Below are 13,437 nucleotides of genomic sequence, written 5' to 3' on the forward strand. Positions count from 1 at the left end.
GCCTTTCCTTCAGTTCAGAGGCTGCAAACTGGCTGGACTTAGCCTGCAGACATATTTTGTTTGGCCCACGCAGCGTTTTAAAAAATTTCCCATTCATTGCCAGCATAAAAAAGAACCCTGATTTCTGGCTTCTCTTGAAAAATGAGATCAGGCAGTACCAGGCCCACATCTTTGTGTGGAAACAGTTGGCCAGGGCTGAGTAGCAGCTGCACTCTCTGGACAGGCCTCACGGTCTGCAGCTTACCACAGACCCCCTCCTGCTCCCAGTTCCTTTCTAATCCCAGGCCGATATCATTCAGGAAGCCTACCTGGCTCCTATAGGCATTGGAACTTACAACAGTGCCCTTACAGGATCAAAGCAACATGCTCCTTAGGGAGATAGGTGGACAACAGCTAAAACAACACAGGTGTGCCTCTTCAAATTGTTGACGAGAGCCTGCTTAAATGAATGGGAACCTTCAAGGTGTGCATAAAGGTGTAGCCTTCATTTAAGGATCAAAACCAGTTGGATTTCCCTCCAGTATCTTCAATCATTTTCATCTTCATCGAAGACTGATTACAGAGGGAGTAAATATAGACCACAACTTTGGTGGTTGAATGCTGCAGAACCCTAAAGTTAGAGGTCTCAAATTTGAGTGCCATCAGATCTTACATGAGCAATTTGCATGTGTGAAGCAAGTGGGCAGAGGTAGGTGTACTAGAGATGCTTTGTCTATGGGGGGACAGAGCTGCAAGGTAGAAATGTGAGACCTATGTCTCCAGCAATGACAAGTTTTCAAGGGGAGCTGGAAGTCTAGATTTTTATATGTGATCTCTAGATTTTAAAATACTGCAACTAAATTCAACTTTGTAAGTTATTATATAACACTGCATGCCAAACAAAACACAACTGTGGACCAAATATGATCCACAGGGTTTGCAATCTCCACCTTTTTAGCCTAGACAGAATGGAACTCTAGCTGTTTGGAGAGGCTTATGTTATTTTGGGGTTTTGTGTGTGTGACTTTTTTTCTGGGAACATTGATTGTATATAATGATCCACAATAAAAAATACATAATTCTTTCTCAGGAAAATTCAGGTAGCTGTGGAAATAACTCCTAAACTGGAATATGCACTTCCCTTTCTCCCTCCGTCCCCGAAATGAACCACCCTTCCCAAGTAAAGCTATTTCAGAGAGGAATGGTAGTAAGAAAGACTTAACAGCATGGTCAATGTAGGGCATTCATAAAATCTAGATTTCTTAACTCACACTGTTTAGTCAGCATAATCAAAGATTACAATATTCTCTATTTAGGGAGGTTAAAGATACACATCAGAAATAGACATCCTCTCTCTCCTTGAAGAACTAATTAAAAGGCAGATTACTGGGGAACACCCAAGCAAGAGGCCCTCAGCTGATCACTGTTAGGCAATAATTCGGCACTGCTAAACCCTCAGATACTCTCAAGACAGTGGAGAGGACAAGCTGCTTGCCATTATACGAATTAGATTAGGCCCAGAAATGGAGAATTCCATCGGCAGCCCTGAAGTAAGGGGGTAAGTGTACTTTCCTGCCTTACTTTTGGGCTATTTGTAGAAATTGAAAACCTGAGAAACAATCTGAATGTCTTGGAAGGCACAGCCTTCTTTTAACTTGGTACTATTTTACCACTCAAAGAACAGGCTTGTAACACAGGTGAGGCTGGCTAGGGAACACTTTTTGTAGGCACTTTGATTTTGTGAATTTTCTGCTTGTTTCTTTTTTTTTTTTTTTTTCTGGAGACGGAGTCTGGCTCTGTCGCCCAGGCTGGAGTGCAGTGGCGCAATCTTAGCTCACTGCAAGCTCCGCCTCCCGGGTTCACGCCATTCTCCTGCCTCAGCCTCTCCGAGTAGCTGGGACTACAGGCACCCGCCACCACGCCCGGCTAATTTTTTTTGTATTTTTGATAGAGACGGGGTTTCACCGTGGTCTCGATCTCCTGACCTCGTGATCCACCCGCCTCGGCCTCCCAAAGTGCTGGGATTACAAGCGTGAGCCACCGTGCCCGGCCTCCTGCTTGTTTCTTAAAGGCTGGCTTCTATTTTGAGGATTAGACAGATTTTAGGTTTGGTTTAGTTTCTTCTAATCCACTGGCCTCCTTTGGCCAGTTCACTATTCCTTAGCACCTCCGCTTGGGGGCAGGAAATAAAATTTGAATCTCTGCCAGCTACAGATTAAAAAGTTTGGTGAGAAACAAGAATGGAATGTGAGCTAGAATAAATCTTTGGATTTTAAATATTTAAACTCTTTATCCATTATTAGAAAAGAATGAGTTCTCTATAAAATTAATGCAAACTTATTATTTGATTTTATATCATAGACACTAGTTTACACATGATAAGCAGTTTATTTAAAATAAAGCCTTTTTAAAAAAGCATGTCTTGCTTTCTCCTTCTAAAAATGTAACTTCAGAAAAAGTTATCTTTTATACCAATAACTTAGGAATTTTACCAAAAAGATCTTTGGCAGCTCAAGATATGTATTTGAGACATTTTGCTAACATACAAACATTAAGCTTTTAGATGCTATATTCTCTACAAAGGGAAAAAGCACTTTTAAAACTAATCGTGCTTGTAAGCATAAGGTTTATAATTAGATCTCAAGACCAATTATTCACAAAGTAACTAGTAAGTTTGACTTTTGCCTTAATATTGACTTAATTATATTGGTATTTTGAGGGTACAAATCTCTAGGGAGAGATGCAGTTATTAAGACTTTAAGCTTATCTTATTTAATCGAATCTACCTTTCCTAAAAGAAAAAAGAAACAAATGCGTAATTTACTTTTCTGTCAGAAAAGATTTATTTTCTCACTTGTGGACAAATATATTAGCAATAATAATGCCCATAGAAATATACTGATTAAACATACCTCAAAGGCTGTTTTTTTGGTATAGATAATAGTAGCAGTAAAACCAAAGATTGAAATGGCAATATTTTGTCATCTCAGTATAGGACATTAACAAAAATTTTTTTTTCTTATTAGCCATCTAATAACTATTAGGAGATTGTCTAATGAAGCCCCTCTGTAGATACTGCTGTAAACAAGGCACCCTCTGTGTGCCAATTACAAAGGTTTGGTGGGTCCACTTCTGATACCAAAGCATTAGAAGACAGGATTAAGCATCATGAGCTAATTATAGCACATGACAGAGCAGGGTGCCCACATTTATCAACCAACGGGACTTCACCCACCAGATTCTTGAAATGTAGTGACTTCCAAAAATGTGGAAGAAGTATAGTTTAAAGAGCTTTGACCACTAATTTTAAAATAGGTTCTAGAGGTCATATTTGGGTTTGCGTAGCTATTCCATTTACATTTTATCAGCTTTAGCTTTTAAGAAAACATTATATTGAATCCTGATTTCAGTATGGTAGAACCAAAGGAAGAGGGAAAAGGTAAATAACAATTATTGATGGTCCATTTCATTGTGGAAATGACACATCTACCTAGTGTTTATATTTATACATAACTAATGTCTTTGGAAATGTAATGGCAGTTTATTTTTTAAAAATCCACCATATTGTTTAGTTATAGAGTAAAGCCAAGTATGTGGCCTTTAGTTTATTTACAAGTGAACTGGATTATTAACAAGAGAGAAGGTGGGGAAGTAGGCATTTTGAAGGCTCTGAAAGGAAGCCATATCACTTACAACTAGATCAGTTGGGATGTGATTACCTCTGAGCTCTGTCTGTGGTATAATATTTTCATAAGAGCACAAAGTTTAAAATGTAAAGAATTCAAGAGCATTCCTCCCACAGTGCCCATGAGGTACTGAAAATTTAGTATATTCATGGCCAATGGACTAGTGAAACCATTTATGTCTCTTCCACAGGTCCAACTGTGGGTAGCTATTCTGTACTGATACATTGGGTCCCCTTTTTTTTTATTGCTGATTGTTCAGTTCAAAGCACAAGCCCTATTGAGTAAAAGGAAACTTTCTTAAAGATCTTTTTTTGCTTTACTCAAAGAATAAGTTTCTTCCAGGGAAGCAATGAGTTGTATAGCCAAAAGGTCATATTTTTAAAATGCATTCTCAATTTGAATTTTTCCACTATTACTTTAAAGAGGAAGCTTTGTACACACACAGACTGAGAAAAGGAAATTCTTTAAGAGTACTTTTTAAATGTATGAATAAGTTTCAAAAGATGAGTACAGAGAAAGGGACGGGATTTTACTTAATGGAATCTCTCCCTAGATATTTAGGGATGAGCTACAACAACTCAACCAGGATGAGAGAGGTGGAAAGGGACCCTGCAGCCTTGCGTTGTGTAGGAAATGACGTGGGGAAGTTGTGTAGTACTGTAAAGTCTATACCATACAGAAGCCCTGATTTTCGGTGACCCTCTTATTAATGTCTCCAGCGGATGGACATGGACCGGCGGAGGGAAGATGCCCGGAACCCGAAACGCAAGCCCCGCTTAATGGAGGAAGACGAGCTGCCCTCCTGGATCATTAAGGATGACGCTGAAGTAGAAAGGCTCACCTGTGAAGAAGAGGAGGAGAAGATATTTGGGAGGGGGTCTCGCCAGCGCCGTGACGTGGACTACAGTGACGCCCTCACGGAGAAGCAGTGGCTAAGGGTAAGCGTAGCGTTTCTAACCTGTTCTCACCAGGTGGAGTGTTTTTGGTGGCTTGGAGAAACCAGGGGCCTAGAGCTGGAATTTTCTGAGGAGGTTGAGTTCGCAATCAAAGGCAAGGGGCTCTTGAACACAGAAGATAAAGTCACTCTGCTGTTGCGTGAAAAGATAAAGTCGTTCCGCATTTCGAGGCAGTGCTTGGAAACAATATGCAGAATTTTTTGCTAGAGCAGAGTTGGCCATTGGAAGCACAGGATTATGAGAGCTATGAGACCCACGAACGTTTTATGACCAATCGCCTGGTCATGCCTCACTCTCTCCAACTGAGAATCAAAATGTGGAAGGGCACCTTAGAGATCTTTTTAATTGTTCCCCCTCATTTCATGGTCTTTAATCGAGGTTTTACTTCTGCAAGATCTGCACAGATCTTTCAGGGATAGCAGAGTGTTCTAACTGTGTTGTTATTTTGTAGACCCATAGTACTTTTAGAGCTGGAAGGTGCCTTTGTACTTGCTTGGTTTGATGAAGAAACTGAGGCCCAGAGAGGTGACATAGCTATGCGGGACACACAGCTGGTTAGAAAGCGCCGAATCGGTGGGGGCTTATGTGTCTGCATGCTCGATTTCGGCTTGATCTGATCTGTCCATCACAAACACAGACTAGAGCCTGAGACTCTGGTCACCGATGCTTGGAAATGTTATTCGGGAGTTTGTTTATGGTGTTTTCCCTTTGGAAAATGGTGATTTCTCATTTTGACTGAGGACTGAAATCTCAGAATGTTCCTTGGGCAGCACAGAAATATCAAAATGCTCTTAGGAGTCGCGTGTGTGAACCCTGAGGCCCGGGTGACTGTTCCATTCGAAGGGTTAGCTCAACTTCCCATTTTTGGGAGTAGACTTAGTACCTAGAAAGGCACAGCAACCTGGGATGTGCATTCCAGACACAGCCAGTAAATGCATGCTGGAAATAGTAAGTGTAGTTGGGTAAAAACCAAGCAAAACAAAAGCTTTGGGTAGTTGTTTGTTTTATCCAAAGGGAATACAGTTCCCAAGCTTTGTGAAACATGGATTTTAGGACCCAGGTTTTAAGTAGGTAGGTGGGTAGAAAGGCAGTGGGCAGAATTTTGAGATTAGATATCAAAGGCGAACAGGTCTTGTCACCACTTGAGATGTGATTTACTCAGGATGTTGTTTGATGAGAGGGATGTGACCTGAATTTCAAAAAGATGGGAGCCTGTGATTCTGAAAAGCACTGCTCATTATTTGTGGTTGAACAGTTGTGTATAAAATAGAACATTTGTGTGATTAGTTTGTTGTATCCAGTCAAATATTCCAGTGACCTCAGAATATGATTCTGTGAATTTTCTTTCTTTCACTATTGAGATTATAGTTATGTAATTAGGATTCATTCTATAATATGAAGAGTTTTTTGGTTAAACATATTTCTGAGCTCGGGAAAACTTTTATTTAAGCAATAAATTGAGTACCTGGAGTATTATTACAGCAGATGGGACAATAATAATCTGGGCCAAGCTTTTTTTTTTCTTTGAGACAGAGTCTCTCTCTGTCACTGAGGCTATAGTGCAATGGTGTGGTCTCAGCTCAGTGCAACCTCTGCCTCCGGGGTTCAAGTGATTCTCCTGCTTCAGCCTCCCCAGTAGCTGGGATTACAGGAGCATGCCACCACGCCCGGCTAATTTTTATATTTTTAGTAGAGACGGGGTTTCACCATGTTGGTCAGGCTGGTCTCAAACTCCTGAGCTCAGGTGATCCACCTGCCTTGGCCTCCCAAAGTGCTGGGATTACAGGCATGAGCCACCGTGCCAGGCTGGGCGAAATTTTTAAAGCTAAGCTTTGATATGTTTACTCTCCAGGCATTAAAAGCAAAATAACCTTGTTTATTGGGCAAGAATGTAGCTGAACTTACTTTTTTAAAATAATCGTTGGGAATTGCCCTTAAGAAAAACAACATTTATGAATCTCAGGAAGTTTTCCAGTTTAAGATACCTGTTTTTTGTTTCTCTTTTTCATTCAGTTTCTATCCCTGATGATTAGCACAGTGTCCAGCATAGAGACTCAGCGAGTGAGTGTGAAAACGAAAGTACAACCTTAAGAGGAAAGGGAAAGTGACTAACTTATCGGCAGTGTTAGGAGAGCATTTCTTTTTTTAGCGCATCTAGTAGACTTCCTTTTATCTACAGCATGCACATTTAAACATGGAAAATTAGTTTGTTTTACAAAACTACACTGTGAAAATTGGTTTTTATAATTGTAATTCTAAAATGCCTTGCAACATACTAAGTCATCCAAGAAGGACAAAACTGTTCTGAAAACAGTTTTATTGTAACATATCTTTTTGTAATCTAATCTTCTGAAAACTGCATGCCCATATTTGGTGTGAAACTGGCAACTTGCTATTAACTAGGACTTGCAATGGATGCAACATGCCCTATGGCCTAAGCATTCAAAGTAGATGCTTCCTGTCTTTGGCGTTCACCAGCAGCAACCCTGTTTAATATCAGCCTGTTAAGCTTTTTTGATGATAAAATGATATTGAAGGGGTTCTCATGGGCCTGGATGTGAAGGATGTTCTCTACTGGCTTATGATTTAACACATTGCGTGAACCCAGCCAACATGGCCTTGAAAGGGAGTTTGGCAAGGACCGTTGTGTAAGAAATGCTGTAAGAGGGCTAAAATAATTCTTCTTTTTCCTGGCAATGTTGTACAAAGCCTTCTTGGCAGAGACATCCAGGATACATAGCATCGCAGAGCTGCAAGGCAGTTGAATGGAACAGCTTCCCATCCCTTGCTTAAATCACATTCTCTGCAATCTCTGTGCCAGGAGGCTGGCCATCCCTAAAAGGAAAAACTACCTTTTTGTCTGTGTAGCCCCTCCAGTTCGTGGTCAGCTCTGATTAATAGTTCTTCCTCCCTTTGAATAGAATCTTCTTTCCTTGTAGCTTCTCCTCACATGTCTTGATTCTTTTCCCTGGGGTGAACAGAACAATATTTTTTTCTGTCTTTAGTATCACAGCCCCATGGATAAAATGTTTGCAAACTCATGTTCAGTCTGGATTAAACTTTTCTACCTTCCTCTTTCTCTTGAACTTTCCTCCTCCTTCAAGACCCAATTCAACTGCTACCCGCTCTGTGGCGCCTTCACAGATAAATAAAAATTGCACTTTTAATTGTCCTCTGAACATTTCTTTGCTTGTCCTTCAGTCACAGTTTCCTAGTATTCTCGGTAGTTGCCAACCTGCCTGCTTTCCTGACTAGTTGATAAGCTGGCTCTGTATCTTGTTAGAATTTAGGACTTCTGTGTGCAAATACTAAGTGCCCATCAATTGCCAAATTGAAATAGCACTGGATTGACAGATAATGGTATAGATAGATGTGGGTAATGTTCACTGCTGCAACAGATGGACCTCAACATGCCCTGTCCATGGACCTATCCAGAAAAATAAATAAAAGTTGATTTCTCACTTCCATGAAAGTCCGTGGTAGGTGTTCCTGATTGGTGAGGACAGCTGTTCTCCATAGAGTCATTCAGGGCTCCAGGCTGACAGAGCGTCTGCCAGCTTGGTCATCTCCATCCACTTGAGCTGGAAGTGGGGAAAATAACATGGAGTAGTGGATATGGAAGTCTAATGGGCCCTGCCTAAATGGTTATAATTCCATTGGCTAGAACTTGGTTATGTGGCCATTCCAGCTGCAGAAGAGATGGAAATGTGGTCCGGCTGTGAGCCCAGGAAAACAAAATTTTGGTGAATATTTAGCCATCCCTGCCTCAGCACACTTAGGTTAAATTTAAGTGTTATGGTCACTTTCTTTGCAAATGGTGTTTTGGTTTCATTGAAAATAGGTTTTATTTTGTAATCATGGCATGCTAAAAATTCCTACAGTGTCCTTTAGAGAATCTGTTTCATTGGTGGAATTTAAAATTTTTTTCTGCATTCATAATGTTGTTTTTAATCAGGAGGATCACAGTTTCAAACACAGTTCAGTTTTTTTTTTTTAAGGTATTTTACATTGTTTTGAATTTCCTATTTCTACTGAGGAAACTTAAATGTCCTTAGTGTTAGCTGGTCTCAAGTTAACGTCATCTTTTTGTGGTAGTCAGTTCAACATTCACATTCTGGGCTGTTTCTCTCTTCCCCGGGGGCTCCCATCGCATCTTCCTCTCCAAGATGGCATCTGGATAAAGATGTGTTTAAGCATGGCATTGGGGGCGAGCATCCTGTTTCTCCTGCTCCCCATGGGTCTCCACTGATCCCAGCATACAGCTGCTGGTCTGCTCCTGTCCTGGGAGGTCTTTACATGTGGCTGGTTTCATCTCATTCTTTTAGAGACCTTGATGACATGTGCTGTTGAAATCTGGAGCCTGGCCACAGGCACTAGTTAGAAGCTGTCCTGCATTCTCACATCTCATAAGACCCCTGGCCTCTTTGGCCTCATGGTGCCCTTAGCTCTTTTGTGTTCTCTTTGGAAGTCTGCAAAGTCTCCTTGACTGATTTCTCCACACTGTGCTAGAACATGCAGGGTGCAGTGAAACTGGCCCCTTCCTCAACAGTTGCTAAGTCACCACTAGCGGTTGTCAAACCTGAAGCTTCTAGAATCTGATGGTTGGGTGGGTCCTGGAGCTTTTTAAAGAAAGCAATTCAAAAATGTCTGAAGTTTGCAAATCGTATAAAAGTATGTAACTGTATTTGGGATCACATAGTGAGGGATCCTCTCAGGGCTTTGGAAAGAGCTTTTGAGTGAGAGGCCTAAAGCCTAAGCTTCATTAGCTTTCCAATAATTCCACCTTTAGCAGTTTTAGTGCCTCATTCTCTTCCTTTCCACTCAGTCTCTGCCTCCAAACACCCCAGGCTTGGATTCTGAAGGGGGAGTATTGCATGTCAACCCAGCTGCAATTCAGTGCTGGCACAAACTAGCCAGACTTAGCACAGACTCCATAAGTTAAGGGGCATAGTCTGCAACAAGACTGCCCTGACTGCAGACACCAGCCATACTTTGGGGGTCCCGAGGCCCCCCACACTTTTGACTGACTATAAATTCAGGGGCTCATGAACCCTTTGGGCTTGATCATTTGCTAGAACAACTCACAGAACTCAGGAAAGTGCCATTAGCAACTGATTCAGATTCATTATGAAGTTTACAAATGAAGAGAACTAGGCCAGGAACTGTGGCTCACGCCTGTAATCCCAGCACTTTGGGAGGGCGAGGTGGGTGGAACACAAGGTCAGGAGATCGAGACCATCCTGGCTAATACGGTGAAACCCCATCTCTACTAAAAATACAAAAAATTAGCCAGGCGTGGTTGCACGCGCCTGTAGTCCCAGCTACTCGGGAGGCTGAGGCAGGGGAATCGCTTGAACCCAGGAGGCAGAGGTTGCAGTGAGCCGAGATCGTGCCATTGCACTCCTGCCCGGGCGACACAGCGAGACTCCATCTTGAAAAAAGAGGACTAGCCAAATGAATGGAAGCGCAGGATGCAGTCTGGGAGGAAACCTGGGCTCCTCTGCCTGCTCCTCGTGGAGTCAGCGTCCATCAGTCTTCCAGCTCATCAGTGTGTTCACTAACCAGGAAGTGCTAGTGGGGCCTTGATGTCTACAGTTTTCAGTGGGGTTTCATAATGTATAGGCAGGATTGATTAGATCGTTGGCCACATGCTTGAACTCATTCCCCAGCCTCTCTGCCCTCCCTGGAGGTCAGACTGGCTCAAATCCCCAAACCTGTAGTCATGTGGTTGGTCTTTCTGGTGACCAGTGCCCACCAGAGCCATTTAGGGGCCTATTGCACATGACACTTCATTATCAGAACAAAGTTATTCCTATCACTATGAAGATGTCAAATGTAGAAACTCCATGCCAGGAACCCAGGACAAAGACCAGACAAATTCTTTTTTTTTGAGGCAGGATCTCACTCTGTTCCCTAGGCTGGAGTATAGTGGTGTAATCTTGGCTCACAGCAGCCTTGACCTCCCAGGCTCAAGCAATCCTCCTACCTCAGCCTCCTGAGTACCTAGGACTACAAGTGCGTGCCACCATGCCCGGCGAATTTTTGTATGTTTCGTAGAGCTGGGCTTTTGCCCCATTTGCCAGGCTGGTCTTCAACTCCTGAGCTCAAGTGATCTGCCTGCTTCCATCTCCCAAAGTGTTGAGATTACAGGCATGAGCCACCACGCCCAGCCTGACAGATTCTTTACTATATAATAGGTAGTAATATCTTCAATCCTGACCTTACTTCTCTTCCTCTTGACTCCTGTTTCCTCCATGGAAGAAGGCTCTCCTCCTTGCCTTCCTGTCATGTGGCAACTTCCTGTTCCCGAATGATGGCACCATGTGCTGTGGCTTCTGGTGTCATTCTGAGAATCCCGGTCCTCGGCCTTGTAGTCGTGGCCGAGAGGTTAAGGCGATAGATGAGAATCTCAGTCCACCAGGTTTGGCTCTTAATTGTAAAGGTGGTGAAGGGAATTCACTACCCTATTTTGGAAGTCAAAGATGTTGTCATTTTTGTCTTTGCATACCAACTTTATGCTAATTCTGCTCAAGGCAATGAGTAACTCTCCCGAACAAGGGATGGCTCTTTTAGAAAGTGTGAAAGAGAATATTAACATGGTTAACAAATATTCCATCCATTACAATTTTGTAACTTTCCCATGGTGTGCCCAAGGTGATAACAGTGCTGTATTACAGATTACATATATATATATTTGCATGTGCAGTTACACATATATACACATACGTATGTGTATATATTATACATATATACATATATGTATTATGCATATATACGTATATTATACATATATGTATTATGCATACATATACGTATATTATACATATATGTATTATGCATACATATACGTATATACGTATTATACATATTTATACGTACATATGTATTATACGTATAAATATAATATGTATAATTGTGCATGCACAATAAATGGCCCATCTTGATAATTTCTTGGGAACATATATTTGCTTCTTTATGTGTGAGAGCAGGCATTCCATCTACCTAAATTCTGACAAGCCTAGTGGGCCGGGGTTTTCTGGTTTAGTGTCAGCCCTGTGTACACTGGTCGTGCTGTTTCTAGCACCATAAGGCAGTCATCATTATTAAGCCAGGGGCTCTGCAAAATTGGGGTGATTGCAGAGCCAAAAAGCGGGCTGGAGGGTGGTTTCTGGAATGCCTGTTCTACTATTCTTCCTGTTCCTTTGCTCTTTCTGCCAACTTCAGAATCCTTCCCTTCCTTAAAACATTTAGTGATATCCCTGAATTTATTTAATTGCTGCGTGAGTGATTTTTGCCCCACAGCACTTGAAGATAATTGGAATGCATTCTAGCTTATGTGCTCTGGATAATATGCAATTGCCAGCCAGCTGGAGAGTAATATGCCTTTGTCTCACAATGTCTTGAGACTGTAATTTTAAAAAGTTTCTCCTATTTGCTGGCGTCTCTTGTTACCTTTCTTACGGCATCATACATCTACTATGGGGTCCTTATGTCTGAATGTGTAGACACTTTGATATACTGAATAAGCTCCTGGAGATGAGGGAAGACACCGCTTTGTTTCGTGATGTCCTGTGCAGTTGGGCCCCAATAAATGCTACGTAAATGATGGTGATGAGACTTACTTCTTTAGATCTTTAAATAGGGCGATAGATAACAGCAAGTTTTAGAAGCCATAGAATTTCAAAAGGAACCTTGCAGAAAGACAGAACACCCTCCTCTTCCTTGACCAGTCTGTCACCAGGTAAAAGCCTGAGCTTCCCATGGTGAACATGCCTAAATGAGGTTCCCATCATCATGTCTGCTGACTACTAAAATGATTTTGGGGTTTTCTTCTTCCCAAAGTTTAATAAAGTAGAAGAAACAAAATGAGGCCGGGTGCGGTGGCTCACGCCTATGATCCCAGCACTTAGGGAGGTCGGGGTGGGCGGATCACCTGAGGCCAGGAGTTCAAGACCAACCTGGCCAACATGGCAAAACGCCGTCTCTATTAAAATGCAAAAATTAGCTGGGCGTGGTGGCGGGTGCCTGTAATCCCAGCTACTCAGGAGGCTGAGGTGGGAGAATCACTTGAACCTGGGAAGCAGAGGCTGCAGTGAGCCAAGATCACACCACTGCACTGCAGCCTGGCGACAGAGCAAAACTCCATCTCAAAAAATAAAGGAAAAAAAAAAGAGAGATTCTTAACATTTATAATATTAGGTGCTAATCAGTAAGGTAGAATGTGATACATCTCAAGAGAATTTAGTGTCTTTAAAAAGCTATATAATACCAAGCTGCAAATATAGGATAAGCTCTCTGAGTTGGCCTCTCATCACAGTAAGCCAAACTGCTAAACTCTATACAGGAAAAGGCAGACAAATCCATGGTGAATTAGTCACAAAGAACTGGGGAAAATATGAAGAAAGGTTAAAGAACAAGATATTTGAAATTCTATGGAAATACACAGTGATAAATAAAATATTTCCTCACAGGCATGAAGAGATGGGCTGTGGATTTTTCTCTCCCTGGAAATCTTTCAAACAAGCTAATGCCTCCTCTGGGCTGGATTAAGTATGATCCAGCCTGAAATCACAGACAGGGGCTGGAATCACTCGGCTCTATTTCAGCTGAGAGCATTACTGATTCTCATAGATATACTTTTCCCCTAAAATACTTTATTTTATACTGGCAAGATTTTTTTTGTGGGTGGGATCCTTTTTCTAAAGCATAATGTGCATCATGTTTGTAATATTTGGCTGCTTTTGTTTTGTCATTTAAAATCTTTTCTTGCTTTTTCTGTAAGATGTGAGAAGCTTTGTAAACATGGACCTCTTTTT

At 41.8% G+C, this 13,437-nt stretch overlaps 1 protein-coding gene across 8 annotated transcripts in view; it reads left to right on the forward strand.

Annotated features, from left to right (window-relative positions):
• SMARCA2 (SWI/SNF related, matrix associated, actin dependent regulator of chromatin, subfamily a, member 2) overlaps positions 1–13,437 on the forward strand; it is a 207,952-nt gene that overhangs the window by 131,134 nt on the left and 63,381 nt on the right. For all 8 annotated transcript variants that reach the window (XM_030826765.1, XM_030824162.1, XM_030827736.1 and 5 more), the window contains exon 27: positions 4,385–4,603. In XM_030826765.1, the coding sequence (XP_030682625.1) occupies positions 4,385–4,603 (219 nt within the window). The remainder of the gene's footprint in view (positions 1–4,384; positions 4,604–13,437) is intronic.

The sequence above is a fragment of the Nomascus leucogenys genome, chromosome 1a (assembly GCF_006542625.1).
Source record: "Nomascus leucogenys isolate Asia chromosome 1a, Asia_NLE_v1, whole genome shotgun sequence".
NCBI lineage: Eukaryota > Metazoa > Chordata > Mammalia > Primates > Hylobatidae > Nomascus > Nomascus leucogenys.